The sequence below is a fragment of the Cavia porcellus genome, unplaced genomic scaffold (assembly GCF_034190915.1).
Source record: "Cavia porcellus strain 051 isolate PalLab524CR breed Dunkin Hartley unplaced genomic scaffold, mCavPor4.1 scaffold_23, whole genome shotgun sequence".
In the NCBI taxonomy this organism is placed as follows: domain Eukaryota; kingdom Metazoa; phylum Chordata; class Mammalia; order Rodentia; family Caviidae; genus Cavia; species Cavia porcellus.
The window spans coordinates 9,475,206-9,490,650 of record NW_026947506.1 but is presented as its reverse complement, the minus strand read 5'-3'; the positions used below and the strand labels follow the sequence as shown (position 1 = coordinate 9,490,650).

Below are 15,445 nucleotides of genomic sequence, written 5' to 3'. Positions count from 1 at the left end.
CTTGCCTTCTAAATCTTAACCTGAAAAAGAATGCTAAATCTTAACCTGAAAAAGAGCTCTTGATTCACATGTCTTTTCCTTGGTTTTTCTTTAACATTTGATAGGGTTGGGTTTAGGGACACAACTGACAATCTACACAGCCAAAATTTCTGTGTGTAGCTTTCAGCTTGGGGATCCAACATGAGCTTTGTAACTAAAACTGGGTCTCTTGGAAGCCCTTTACATTGTTACAGTTGGATAAAGTCATCTTCAACTGGTTTTCACGGTTATCATAGAATGTTTGAAATTGGCATACTCTTGATTTTGTTTTATGTCCTTAAATATGTTTCAAATGGGAATATCTACCTTCTTGTGTAACAGGAGAGCTCTGAATTGGCAGTACAATGCTTGAGAAAATCTCGAATCCCCTTAGATAAAAAAATAACAGAACTAGTCATGTTCTCTTGTATTAAGTACCTTAAAACAATAATTTTTCATGTGTGAAACAGTGAACAACACATGGGACTTAGGTAAAATTTCACAAGCAGTAAATTGTATTACATGTAAAATTCAATCTACCTTTAGGAAAAGTTCAGTGAAATGTACTTTTTAATTTCAGGAATTTTGAAGGTACTATTGTTTTCTTAAACTAATGGAAATCATCTTAGATGCATTTTTATTTTCTGGGAAGGTTGAGCACCCGAGGGGTTGATAAGCGTGGACAACAGCCTCTGTTTAAATATAGGGTCAGCTTGCAGGGGGAGGCACAGGGGGCCTGGAGCACTGAGTCCACTGTGTGCAACTGGCCTGCTGCTCCGTGTCATCTGTGTTGCCTCAATAGAGCGTGGTTATAGCTTGGCCACTGTTAGCTGACACTATGCTGCTTCCATTCCTATCCTTTCCCGTCCTTGGTAGCAATCTTGTGCTGCGTGACAAGTTAAAGCCAATGCCTGGGGAATCCCAGGGAAACAAAGCCTTGTTTGTTAGTCCCACAAAAAAAATGCTTTCTGAGGTTCGAGTCAGTCAAAGCCATTCTAGTGAGAGTGGTCTCTATGTCCTGAAGGTTTGGCCAGTGATGAGGAGACTGTCCGCAGCTGCCTGGAACCACAAACAAAGGGTAGTTACTCTGGGGTCATTTGTCCCTGAGTGTGGACAGGCCTATGGAAATGCTCCTAGGTGGAGCATCGTTCAAACCCCTCTCCCTGCAGTAAGGTAGCAGAAGTTTTTCCCCTACCTATGCAGTGAGGTAGCATAGGTTTTCCTGTGGCTGTCAGGAGAGATGGGAGAAGATTTCCTGCCTCACAGCATCCTTAGAAACCTGTATGTGACAGAGTTGGCCATTGATGACCTACAAGTATTGGGAACCAAGTGGCTGTCTCCTCAGGGGATAGCTGAGGCAGGGGACTCAAAGGTGTCTGAACTCTGAGCTGTGGTGTAGAGCATGGTGCCCTATGCATCAGAGACCTGAAGTCTTGAGGGTGTTACGGGAAATGAAAAAGCCTGAGCTGTATGCAGGGACAAAGCAGCTCTGTTCCTGTGCCACCCAGGCATCCTTGGGGACAGAGGAGTCACCTGGCTGTGTGGAGGTGAGTGAAGTGACACCCACTTCTCCAGATGCCAGACTCAGCCTGAGCAACAGGCTGACTGTAGAGTCTTCTTGTCAGGATGAAGTGAAGGCAACTAAGGTGTGGTGGGGTCACCTCACTCACCACCACAGTGGCACTGCTTGGTCCTTGCTGTGGGAAGACACAAGGGGCCTGGAGCACCGAGTCCACTGTGTGCAATTGACCTGCTGTTTCATATCACAGCGGTTCTGTGCTCTTGTTCGAAGCTCTGCCTTGCAAAGGCTATGTAACTTGATTGGTAGGTGATATTTGATCATTTTGTCTAAACCTAATAATAGTTGTAAATGTTTTTTGAGAAAAATGCATTAGAATCTCACTGTTGAGAATATAGATTACTTTTCAATTTTCAGCCATAAATGGTGTGACTCTGATAATTTGAAGATATTTTAAATTTTTTCCGTAGGATAAGTTTCCAGAAAGCACAGTTCTGCATCATAGCAGCTCACTCTAAAAGCCGCATGTCTTTGTGCCCGCATTCACAGCACTGCTGTGTCCCTGTTCTGGCTCTGAGCAGTGGTGGATGATGAGCAGTGGTCACAGATGTGATCTTCATTTCTTTGGCTGGAGTTGAATGAAGCTCCCTGAGCCTCACTGGCTACTTGTGTTTACTTTCAGGAGCCACAAGTTCATACTGCTCGCTTCTCTGACACTGGCACCTTTGCCTTAATTTGTGCATCGTGGCGCATCTGCATGATATCATGCTTGCCACATCATCACGGGTGAGGGAAGGATGGCAGCAGGGGACCCACTTCTCTCTGGACCCCTGAAATCATGTGAAGCTGCAGGTGCAGATAATGTGTATAATCCCAGAAACAGAGATCTGCCCAAAGACAATGAGTAGTAACCAGACACTGGTGACAGAGTTTATCCTGCAGGGCTTCTCAGAGCACCCAGAGTACCAAGTGCTCCTATTTGCATGTTTCCTCTCCTCCCTCAGTGGTCCTCACTGGCAAAGTCCTCATCTTCCTGGCCACTGCCCTCAACCCTGGGCTGCACACCCCATTGTACTTCTTCCCGTTCAACCTGGCCACTATGGACATCATCTGTACCTCGTCCATCATGCCCAAGGCCCTGCAGGGCCTGAGGTCAGAGCAGAGCACCATCTCCTATGGGGGCTGCATGGCCCAGCTCTACTTCCTCACATGGGCTGCATCCTCAGAGCTGCTGCTCCTCACAGTCATGTCTTATGACCGCTATGCTGCCATCTGCCACCCCCTGCATTATGGCGCCATGATGACAAGGCATTCTGCAGCCTGCTGGCCACAGGCGTGTGGACGCTCTGCGCCTTCAACATGGCCATACACACAGTGCTGGCACTATGCCTAGATTTCTGTGACCACAGTGTCATCACCCACTTCTTCTGTGAGGTGCCCCCTCTGCTGCTCCTCTCCTGCAGCTCCACCTATGTGAACAGCATCATGATCGTCCTGGCGGATGCCTTCTATGGCATCCTAAACTTCCTGATGACCATCGTGTCCTACGGGTTCATCATCTCCAGCATCCTGAAGATGTGGACTTCAGAGGGGAAACAGAAAGCCTTCTCCACCTGCTCCTCCCACCTCACTGTGGTGTGCATGTACTACACTGTTGTCTTCTATGCCTATGTCAGCCCTGCCTCTGGCTACAATGTGGAAAACAGCAAGTTTGGGGTTCTTTATGGTATGCTGAGCCCCACACTGAACACTATTATCTATACTTTGAGAAACAAGGAGTTCAAAGCAACCCTCAGGAAGCTCTGCTTCTCCTTCCTGAATTAATTTGTGTGTCCCATGTGGGCAGATACTGACCTTCCAATGGGTCTGATGAGCCAGGTGTGTGCCCAAGTTCATGAGCCCACCTCATGTGCTGAAGAGCACATGAGCAGGGAGAAACTCAGGACACAGGTACTCTGGCCCTAGCTGACACAAGACAGTAGTTGGGTGTGAATCTTTCGGCTTTGCAGACATGGGGTATGCTGCAATACACCTCAGTTATATCAGGGCTTACAGGGAAAGCTCCACAGGAGAGAAAAAATCTGTGATGTGTCCTTTCAGCTGTGGGAAACTGTTTTCTGTTCCTTCTGGACAGTCAACACTCAGGCATAAATCCTGAAATCACACCTAGAATTTAGATATATGCACCTGAAAGGAGTGGGCACCATGTGTAGACCCTACAGCACGTGGAGAACATTAGACTGAAGCGCTGTAGAGTGACCACTGCCCCTGCGATGCCTTCTGTGCCACTACAGTTACTTCAATGTTCCCATTGCAGCTCCTTCAACTTCAAAAATGGTTTCTGACTGTGATGTGAACTATCGTAATGTCTTCCCCTGTTCTTTTCCCTAGTGCTCAGGTTAAGCAAGTTTTGGGATCCCTGATTTGCTTTACCCAAAGAAATTCCAACACTAACACCTATTGTGTACCTAAGAATGCGCCTAGAAAATGCTGGAGATTAATAATCACTCCCTGGGTTTGGACCTTTCTTCCTGGCTGCAGTGGGAACAATTGATGGGGTTGCACAGTAATACTTCACACAGCTCTTCAAAGCCATCATTGCTAGCAGAAATGGACAGACAAAACTGCCATGTCTAATTAGGACAGGGACTGGCATGTGTCCCAAGCTGTTAGAAAGTTCTGGAAATGCCACCCTGATGCATGAAAGATAACAAAAGAAACATGGGCATCTTAGGTGTAACTTTATAATTGAATAAAATTACTATTGGCATCTTAGACAGAAGCTGAGAATAGATTTGGTATTTAGTTTAGAAATGATGAATGGTTGTTAGTCTTCAATCAGTATCCCCCTTACCTCTTCAAAAGAGCACACTGATTTGCAGCATGAAATTCAGGAATTTGATGAATTGAAGCTGACCGTAACTCGGGGTCACAGATTATCACAGACAAGGTCCAACACTTCCAGATAGAATTCTAATCCCCAAATAGTATACTATCACCCTCCGTATTCTCCAAGTCTTCCCAATAAACACGCCCTTGAAGACTACCACCCATTAGTCCACATGATCACTAACTGATCTGAACTTGGCTTGGAGATTGTTTATTGAGTGATTCATCTTAGTGTCTTACAATGTCTACATTTCTACATTTCAAAGGGTATCAGAAAGCTAGAAAATACTTTAGACAAGTATTGAGTGTTTCATACAGTGGTGACAGAAAGAAATATGTGACTCGATCTATAGTCTTCGGCAGCTTCAGGCCCAGCTAAGCAGCCCCTGCACCCACAGTCATCAACCTGCCAGGGAAAAGTGGGGCACAGAGCGCTGGAGTGATGGTGGTGTCTGGGATCTCAGAGAGGGTGTAGAGATATTTCTGGATTGGGGTGGAGGTGTTCTGGGTTCAGGTTCAGATTCTCCAGGGGTTCCAGACCCATGTGAGCACTAGTTTGCTTCTGAGTATAACCAGGATGCTAACTCTACCTGGAGATGCTGACAGGAGAGGAGAGACCAAGTATTCTGTGAAAGGAGGTCATTATTCTTGGGAGTTGCTGAGGACAGGATGGTGGAGGAGGTCTGGAGGTCCTAGCCTCGCTCTCTGCCTGGCCCAGGCTGTCTCAAAGGTGGATAAGAGGGATAACTGTGGGGACCACACAATAGAAACAGAGACAGCTGTGAACGGGGCTCTCCAAAGACGACCCAAAGGAGAAGGCATGGGGTGGGTGAATGAGAAGCCAGTGCCATGGCTGCTGACACAGAAGCGGACTTGTGTACTCAGGAGCCTTCCAGCAATGAGCAAGGCAGTGTCTACCAGGGAAAGCTGAGTAGGGCAGGAAAGACTTCCCTTAGCTCTGCACCCTCTCTCCCCAGAGCCTGGCTTTCTCAGCCTTGCAGGTTTTCCTGCTCTGCAAAGGTAATAGTTCCATTTGGGGCTCCAGACCATTCTTTGTCTTCCTGCTCCAGTGGCTCCCTGTTTTGGGCTCTGCCTCTGTTCTTGTGCCTCTGGCCCTCTGCAGGCCACAGTTGCTCACCCGACAGTTGTGTGAGTGCAGACAGGGCATCATTTCCATGGGAATGCTGTCTGGCTTGGGTTTATCATTGCAGGGAAATACATAGAATTTCATCACCTGACATAAAACTCAGACTTTTACCTGGAATCCTCATGCAGAATGTCACCAGACTTTGTCTCAATCTTCCACTTAGCTGAGGCAGAGAAGCTCCTCTCATTTCCTCTTAAGGTCACCTCTTAGGATCAATTCTTTGATTCCTGACCCTTGCCATTCTGCAGGCCATACTCTGAGCTGGGCTCACTGTGACTTCACAGGCCCATGTCTCCTGGAGCCACCATGATGAAGACCCTTAACCACATCCCTGTGCTCTGCTTGTGGTGACGCCTAGCAGTGAGGACAGCATGTCTTCTAATGACTCCAAACAGAGTTTCATGCTTTGTGTCCTCCCAACTCAGACGGATGCCTCAGTGATGGAAACCAGGCTGCATCATAGAAATTCTATGGAGAGGACTACAGCACTGCAGACAGGATTTTTTGTGCCCTGAACTGGTCCCCACTGTGAGTGGCATGAACAAGGTCCCTGGCCCTTGAAAGCAGCCTGTCTGTCCTTGTCCTGGCTTCACAAGAACCATATGAGAGGCGTCTTGCTTTGTCCTAATGGTGGCTTATGGGAGGTACAATTGTGACTGCTTTGTTGCTACAGATGATGAAAGTCATAAGAAGGGAAGTAAACAAGACAAAGAAAGCAAGGATGAAAAACATCTCAATAGACCTGGTTTCACAACATGATAATTGCTAAGGGTCTAAAATCATATAAGAAGGGAGGGATGACATTGGGAACATAGAAGAACAATTTGATAGCTTTATAACTGGATATGCTATGAGTGAGAACCCAAAGAGAGCAAGCAGTGACCAGCAGGACACGTATCCATGGGTTCATGATGGTGGGGTAGTGCCACTGTTTGCAGGTGGCTATAGTTCTGAACCAGGAACAGCACAGCCATCAGGAAGAAAGTAGTTGCACCCCATCAGCCATGGAGCAGCACAAGGCCTTCTCCATCTGCTCCTTTCAACTCTGATGTATGGCAGCTGTGTCTTCATCTACATGAAGCCAAAGAAAATAAGCAGACTGGACTCCAACCAAGACGCTGCTCTGGTGAACACGGTGGTGACCCCATTGCCGAACCCCATCATCTACACCCTGTGCAACAAGCAGGTGCACCAGTCACTGAGGGACGCTCTGTCCAGGGTGAAGTTGCAGAAATAGAATCACAATATTTTAATGGAGGAGTGCATCTTCCTTTCCACTGAGTCCAACTCTTTTCTATTTCCAGAGTCATCTACTTAAATTTGAAATGATGTCACATTTTTAGGTTTTGTTAACCCATAGGATAGTGTTTAATGTATCCAATAATCCAATCTGAAATTTAGAATACTTTTCTTGATATTATGATGCAAATATCTCCCTGGATCATTTTATTGATTTGAAATAAATAATTTCAACATATTTAAAGAAGAGTCTAACATATAAGTACTTGTTTGATACGTTGTATTTCAAAATCAAAAGACTGTAGTTCAAATGTGTACTTGTGACGAGAGCATGGTGGGGAGCAGGACATTACTATTGAGTCCACAGAAACACAAAGGATCATAAAAAGATGAGTAGTGACAATTATTCCCCAACAAACTGTATAATGAAGAATGAATGGATAAATTCTTAGGAACATATAATGTCTTATGAGAAACTAATCAACAGAAAATATGTATAGAACAAAAATTAGCAAAAAAACTGAATCAGTTATAGAAAATTGCCCAATAAAAAAAATGTTCAGACAGGTTTACTGGTAAAATATACTAAATATTAAAAGTAATGAAATTGTTGATTTTCCATTATCATGTTTTAAAGTCCCTGTATCCTTTCATTCTTTTGTATTGCTTGGTTTTGTTCTACTTTTTTTTTATTTTACTGTGTGTGATGCTGTGGACAGATATTTTGAAGAAAACGAAAGACATTATGGTTGCGATTGCTGATTTCCTGTTGTCTTGTTTTGAAGTCCTATATCACTTTCATTGTTTGATTTGCTTTATTTCTTTAACATAAACAAAATAATGTTTTTTAAATCTAGTTTATCTGTCTACTTGTGACAGTGGGTATTAAGGTCACCTACTATAATTGTGTTAGTGCTTATTTGATTTTTTATGTTTGTTAACATTTGTTTAATGTACTTGGGTGCACTGGTATTTGGTGCATATATATTTATGATTTTTATCTCTGTTCTGGAGTTTTCCCTTAATGAGTACATGGTGAGCTTCTTTTTTCTTTTTATCAGTCTTGGCTTGAATTTCACATTGTCTGCAAATAGAATATCTATCCCTGCTTTTTTATGGCATCTGGTCACATGAAATATTGCTTTCCATTATTTGACTTCTAGTCTATGAATTTCTTTTTCAATTAAATATTTTTGTGTGTGCAGCATATTGTTGGCTCTTACTTCTTGATTCATTCTGCTAATCTGTTTCCTTTGATTGGTGAACTGATACCATTAATGTTGATGTTATAACAGGTATGTGTTAGATTATGCTTCACATATTGTTTTTCTGTTGTTGGTATCCAAACTTTTCCCTTTGTTTAATTGCTTGCCTGGGCTGGTGGCTTCTTTCTGTTGGTGTTCTTGGAATTGTGGTCCTCCTTATCTCTTCCTAAATTATCTTTCAGAGCATTTTGGAGAGCTCACTTGGTGGTCATTAATTTCTTCAGTCATTCTTTATTCTGAAATTATCTTATTTTTCCATTGGTTTTGAAAGATAGTTTTGTGAGACACAACAATCTGAGGTGGAGAGGTTTTTTTCTTTTAAGGCTTAAAATACTTCACTCCAATCACTTCTTAGCTTTAGGGCTGGTGTTGAGAAGTCTTCTGTGATTTTGATGGATCTTCCTTTCTAGGTGACCTGTTTCTTTTCTTTAACCACTTTTAGTACTCTGTTCTTGGGTTGAATTTATGGAATCTTAATGGTTATTTTTGTGTTGGTGTAGATTTATTTTGGTTGTGGCTATTTGGAGTTCTATATGCCTCACTAATTTGCATGTTAAATTCTTTTGCTGCGTTTGGGATGTTCTCTGTCTTTATTTCTGTGAAGAGTTTTTAAGGCATTTGCACCATCTCTGGCTTTCTCATCAACCCTGATCAATATTATGTTGTTCTTTGCTTCATCTTTCAGGTGTTGGATTAACATTTTTCATAGTTGCTATTTTGATACTTTTGTTTTCATTGTGGTTAACTTCAACCCTGTCTTCTAGATCTGATATTGTATCTTTACCTTCAATCTGTTGCATACACTTTCAATGGAATTTTTAATCTCCTGGATTTCGGTCTGTTTCATGGCTTCCATTTTTTTCCTGTGCTGGGAAGTTGTGGTTTCCATCAGTTTCCTAAGCTCATCTGTTTTTTTCCTGTGTCCATGCTAGAGTTGTTGGGCATGTGTTTCATTTTCACTGTCACTGTTTTCTTTTACCTGAAAGATTATTTTCTCTATAGCCACCTCAACTTGTTTTTTCACTTATCTCGCTATCATTTCAGAAAGTTCCAGTGTGTGGCTTCCAGTTTCTTCTCTCATTGTTTTCTGGAGTGGTCCTGGGTGGGCTGGAGATATGGGGATGCATTTCGCTTCCATGTCTTGTCATTTTCTGTTTTTATTTTGTTTTATTTTCCATGTTTGTGCTTGTAGATTTCTTAAGGTAGATAGCTTTATGACTAACATTGAGACTTCTCAAGGAATGTCTATTCATCAGAGGTGTCTTCTAGGTATAGATGGTTCTTTATCTTTGTATCTATTCTAAGATCTGTCTTCACAATTTATTATGGATAAGAGGTTGCTATTTAGCTCAGTACCCTGTCTTTTGGTATTGGCCTATGGTGATAGTTATTTCCCCAGACAATCACAATGTTGTCATATGAGGCAGAAAAACTGATTACAACAGGAGAGACCTCCTAGGCAAAGTAGTTGTTGTAGTCAAGGGATTGCAAGGAAAATGATTACATACAGGACACATAATTTATAGTATTATTTATCATGGTTACCCAAAGAGCTAATTACAAGAAGTACAGGAAATCTGTCCATCCCAGGGCCAAGGGCCTGGGTGCCATGGCAATAACCTGCCTGAGTTTAGCTGAAGACCTAGAGCCCATAACAATGCCTCTCACATATCCAACTGGAGGCCTAGAGGCCATACAATGACTCAAGCAAGTCTATTTCATGAATCTTCACTGGGAGGGCCCAGAGGTCAGTGGTAGAAGCTAGAAAGTCTGTTCCAAAGTGGGATGATGGATCTGTGCCATCAGGCTGAGGGTTCTGCAGTGGAGCAAAGAAGTGATGCTCAAAATAAGGCTCAGGGCTCCTCCAAAGAGTACCAGAGCCTCGGTGACAATGAGATCCATAGCTCCTCCGACATGAGAACAGCCAAGTACATATCAGGAACTGGGTGTAATAAGCTTCTCCTGGAGTTTGAACAGCACACATCTTCCCTTTCAGAGCCAGGAGGTGATGCTCAAATAAGGACCAGGGCTCCCCAAAAGTAAATCACAGCCATTCTCAGTGACAAGGTCCTGAGCTCCTCCAATGATAACAGCTGAGTTCATATCAGGGGAGCCAGCATGACAAGCTCCTCCAGGAGAATCAACAGCTTCAAACAACACTTAGGTGAATCTACAATGCTAACTCTTCCTCTCCAGATCTCCTTTTTATGTAGACAACAGTCCTCAGATGGGCTATCCACACTCAGCACCATGCTGATTCAGTTCACCTGATGTTTAAGTTGACCATCAGTTTTTAATTCACCACAATAGTATAATTAGCAATAAGAATAACATCAAGTACAGCCTAGCAACTGACACGCGGTAATTCTTAATTTGGTGCCTTAAACCACGGGAGCAAGCTCTACTGTCATATAACAAATCCACTATATACCAGGAACTTGTATGCAATGAATTTTCCCTTGGTAGATTAATTTTATCTTGTTGTGGGGTGATATTTAAGAGAGATAGGGAACCCATCGAGAGACAAATCAGAAGAAAAATAGTAAAAGTGAGGCCGTGAGCCAAAGAATGATCACCCAAGTTTTGGGAAACTTGAAAATACAGGAGAGAAAAAATGAAAGAGAAAGCAAAAGAATATTGGAGCAAACCAGAAAGAAAAGAGATTGTGTTCACTCACATGAAAGTATCATAAAATCAATATAACTTAGGTAAGGGATCAAGAAGATGAATAAAACAAAACAAAAGCCAAGGTAAAAATGTAAATAGTAATAAAAACAAACAAGCAAAAAACCATCTCAAACAGACTGAAAATTAAAAACTATTCAAACAAAGAAAAATAGTAAAATAACTCTGGTGTTCACAGTTCTGCAGTAGTGTCCAAGTCAGATCCCCAAAATGTGCTGTGTCACCTGCCAACTTTGCTGTGGGGTCTGTGCTGAGTATGGGGCTGATCTTGGTCTCTGGGTGTGTAGGCTGGGACTGGTCTTCAGCTTTTGGACATGCATATGTCCTTATTGTGCTTACCTCTATGGCACCCTCTCAGTGGGTATGGTCCCCTCTGGCAGGGAGAGCCTCGGTTGCTCCCAGACCCAAGTATCGCTGGCTCCTTGCAGGCCTTGCAAACTTCCTGTTTCACTCCACTTGCTGTATTTACCTTTATTTACGAGTGCCCTGGCCTCGCTGCAGGCCACGGCTGCTTGCCTGCTTACACCACTGGGCCAAGGTTTCTCCAGGAGAGGAGTCGTGATGATCCCAGCTCCCAGCTGGCAGCAGAGCTCCCCTTAGTCTACTTCCCCACTGCCAGCAGTCCTCTGTGAATGCCTGGCTCTTGTCTTCTCCCGCCAGAAACTGTCAGTGAAGCCACCTGGCACTGTTCTTCAGCTGTTGTTTGCCCCGAATCCTTTTAAACAAAACGATGGTCCTGCCCACCCGCTTCCATTCCTCAAGACTGTGTACAGAAACAGTGTCAGTTGCACTGGAGCTGCTACATTGGGGCATGATGGGGCTGGCTGAAAACTTCCTGATATATTCTTTTTTTCCTCCATTAAAGTTTTGCAAAATTAAAAACATTTCTTTTAATGTGTTTGTAGCTCAATGAAGCATTTTTATGATGGTTGTTTTAACACTTTCCCACTGACTTGAACCACCAGTAGTGCATGCATGACTCCCATCTGGTGGCATGAGATAGTCTTCCTGATGGGACAGTCATGCATGTATGGCCCCTGTCATCTACTGTCATCTATTATCCAGTATCCTTGTCAATCTTTTTTTTTTTTTTTTTTTTTGGAGTAGGGATCGAACTCACGACCACGCGCTTGCAAGGCAGGCGCTTATGCTGCTGAGCGAAATCCCCAACCCCTATCCTTGTCATCTTGATGTTCATGTCTGTTGATTGCGTTTTAAACTTCAAGTTGAGAACTTCCTAGTGCTTGGTGGGACAAGTGACTTTCAGCTGAAACTGGACATTTTGGTTCTATGATGTGAGACTCTGCCTCTGATTTAAACTTTGTGTTTTACCTGATATCTTTGACATTGACAGAGTAAGGGGAGCTCCACCTCATTGTCACTAGGTGCAATCTAGGCCAACCTGACCTCTCAATCCTACTTGAGCAGCATAAATCACCATGGTGCCTTACAAACCCCTGGAGGATTGTACGCACTTCACTTTCAAGATTTTCATCCAGACAACTCAAACATTTGTGAATGCGTATTGTTGTATTTCCATTCATAATGAAAGAGGAATTATGATTCCAAATAATGACTATTTATTGTTATTATTAATAATATTATTTTCTATTTCCAACTGAGCTCTGTTAGCTGCCATTAGGGATGTAGAGGGACAAAGGTTTCCAGGTGGATTTCTTCTCTTTTTCCTAATGATGGCGGGTGTGTCCTGTTGCTGCTCCCTGGTCCTGGTAGATCATGATTGGTGTCAAGAGACTGTGGAGTGTAAACACATGTTGGCAAATTCCTGTTACTTTATTTGTCCTTCAGGTGGGGGAGTGTTCACCCCTATCTGGAGGGTTGTCGGAATGGCTAACCCGGCACCGTAGAAGGCATTTTGGAGGCATATTGACTATAAGAGATCAGTTCCTGTGAGTAGTACATGCTCCTTGTTCTGGCCCACAGTCCTTGTGAGCAAATACAAGTAGTCTCGTGCAGGAACAAGGTGGGATCTGGGAGATCTGCGGACACAGCAAGGGTGGCAGAGTTGCTTGGGATTGCAGGTGAGCACACCTTCAGTTCTGACAGAGCCAGGCGGATGTTCGTACCCTGCTTTCTTTTCCAATACTTCACCAGATGGGATTTCCACTGAGATGTGACTTTGGCTTATTTTACACATGGAAAGTGGGTACATTGAAGAAAAAGGATTAGCAGATGTGACATGCATTGAAATTTTCACTGGGATGATGGAGGTCATTTCAAATGTGTTTATCTACTTATGTTTCAGCTGCTTGACCCATCATCTTGGTTTTCCAGAAGCGTGAAAGTGTAGAAGCTAGATTTCTGGCTACTGTGAGCTGCTTGTAGGTGAGTGGTGGACTTAGAGTGAATGGAACATGCTGCCATTTATTTCTGGTGTGAATATTTTGCAGCTAATTATTGTTAATTGAAGTAGTCTTTCCTTCTTTGAGCTGGTCTGTCACACAAAAAGAGTGGGAGAATTTGCTTTGGCTCAGTGTATCAGCTCAGTCAGTGATCTGAGACATACACTAGAGGACCAAAGTCTCACGTATGATTTAAAGGGAAATGGAGAATGTTTATTCTATGTAGGTATACCAAAAAAAGAGAAAATGAGTTGGAAATCAATTGTTGGAGGTAAGCTATGAGTCCTTCTCTCTGATCCCTGGAAGGCATCCTAAATCCTATGAGTTTAGGGTCTGAAAGTAGAATCTGTACCTGAAAGAGCACTTAGTACGGGAGAACATGCCTCATTGCCTGACTTGGGTCAGGCTCTGGGTCTCAGTGGCCTGCCGTAATTGTCCAGCTATCCAGTTAGCCTTGGTGTATTACTCTCCTAATCTAAGTCTCTTCAGAGGGATTAGTGAGAAAATTTACAGAAAATTTTCCTACTAATAATTTTACAGCAAAAACTATGGGGAAATGTTAATACATAGTGAAAGAATTCTTATATGGGATGCCAAAACACCACACCGTGTGTGCACATGTGTGTGTGTGTGTGTGTGTGTGTGTGTGTGTGTGTGTGAAGTGATGGGTATTAAAAAAGGGCCTCATGCATGCTTGAAAAGTGCATACCACAAAGCTACAATCCCTGTTGTGTCTATTTGTTTATTTTTCAATCATAATTATATTTCTACAATACCTCAGACCAGCACTTTTTTCCAGTATGGCAGTATTATATTGGAAAATGACCAATAATGATAAAATTACATGATCCTTTATGAAGATGGGTAACTACATGCACAGTACTTGTTTATTCACTATTTTAGGCTATTAAATAATAGTTTTAGACCAAAAAAATCACATTTTTTCACAACAATGGACAAAAGTGACATATCAAAAGACTTTTTTAAAATGATAAGCAGGTCCAAATGTAATGCTGAGATTATTTTACACTTTAATAAAAACAAAGTTCTGTATTCTCCAGCCGGGAACCTTTCACATGGTTCAATGGCAACAGACTGAAGAAATGGAAAAGGTAGTGATGGTGGGGGCGGGGAACAGCACAGCTGTCCAGGAGTTCACCCTGGAGGGCTTCCCTGCAGTCCAGCACCTGGGGAAGGTCCTCTTCCTGCTGCACCTGCTGGCCTACCTGGCCTCTGTCACAGGGAACTCGCTCATCTTCACCATCATCTGGGCTGACCGCCGCCTCCACACCCCTATGTACTTCTTCCTCAGCATTTTCTCCTTCGGTGAATGTGGTTTCATCTCCACGGTTATCCCAAAACTCCTGACCATCTTTCTGTCTGGAAGACAAACAATTTCCTTTGCTGCCTGCTTCACACAAGCATTTGCTTTCCTTTTTCTGGGTGCAACTATTTTTTTTCTGATGGCTGTGATGTCCCTGGATCGCTACCTGGCCATCTGCAAACCTCTGCACTACCCCACCATCATGAGCCCAAGGACGTGTATCCTGCTGGTCACTGCCTGTTTCTCTTTGGGATTTCTGCTTATGGTTATTCCAGTGATAAAGCTGTCCCAGCTGTCCTTCTGTGGCCCCAGTGTCATCCCTCACTTCTTCTGTGACTTTGGACCCTTGGCAAAGCTCTCCTGTTATAAAACCAGAGCTACTGAAATGTTGTTCTTTATCTTTGCTTTCTTTATCCTGTTTGCTTCCCTCTTTGTAACTGTCATAGCTTACAGCAACATAGTGGTCACGATTGTACACCTGCCATCAGCCAAGGAGCGGAAGAAAGCCTTCTCCACCTGCTCCTCTCACCTCGCTGTTCTCTGTCTGATGTACAGTAGCTGTGTATTTATCTACCTGAGGCCAAAGCAAATGATCAGTCTGGACTCCAACAGAGAGGCTGCTCTGGTGAACACAGTGGTGACCCCGCTGCTGAACCCTGTCATCTACACCCTGCGCAACAAGCAGGTGCACCAGGCACTGAGGGACGCTCTGTCCAGGGTGAAATTGCAGAAATAAAATCACAACATTCTAATGGAGGAATGTGTCTTCCCCTCCACTGAATCCAATGCCTTAGAATTTTTGAAGCTGTCTATATAAGTTGAAAAAATATGTCTGTTTTTTCAGGTTCTCCTTGAGTTGTCTTTGAATTGTGCCTAATTTATCTAGTAGTTCTCTCTGAATGTTCAATAATCTTCTTAATATTGGGTCAAATATTCACTCTTGAATTTTGTTTTCATCAGTAATGTTAGTATAAGTCGGTATATTTTAGAAAAGAG

The 15,445-nt window shown here is 43.2% G+C and overlaps 1 protein-coding gene and 1 pseudogene across 1 annotated transcript; both read left to right on the top strand.

The window, feature by feature from the left end:
* The first annotated feature begins 2,437 nt into the window (after nucleotides 1–2,437).
* On the top strand, nucleotides 2,438–3,361 carry LOC100717534 (olfactory receptor 13A1-like; annotated as a pseudogene).
* Nucleotides 3,362–14,228: 10,867 nt separating this feature from the next.
* LOC100717533 (olfactory receptor 6E1-like) lies at nucleotides 14,229–15,185 on the top strand. Its single transcript, XM_003466048.3, has one exon. The coding sequence runs from the start codon at nucleotides 14,229–14,231 to the stop codon at nucleotides 15,183–15,185; it is 957 nt and encodes a 318-aa protein (XP_003466096.3).
* Nucleotides 15,186–15,445: the final 260 nt, after the last annotated feature.

Excerpts from the sequence above, each read along its gene's own strand:
- LOC100717533 (XM_003466048.3), top strand. The coding sequence starts at position 14,229 with ATGGAAAAGGTAGTGATGGTGGGGGCGGGGAACAGCACAGCTGTCCAG.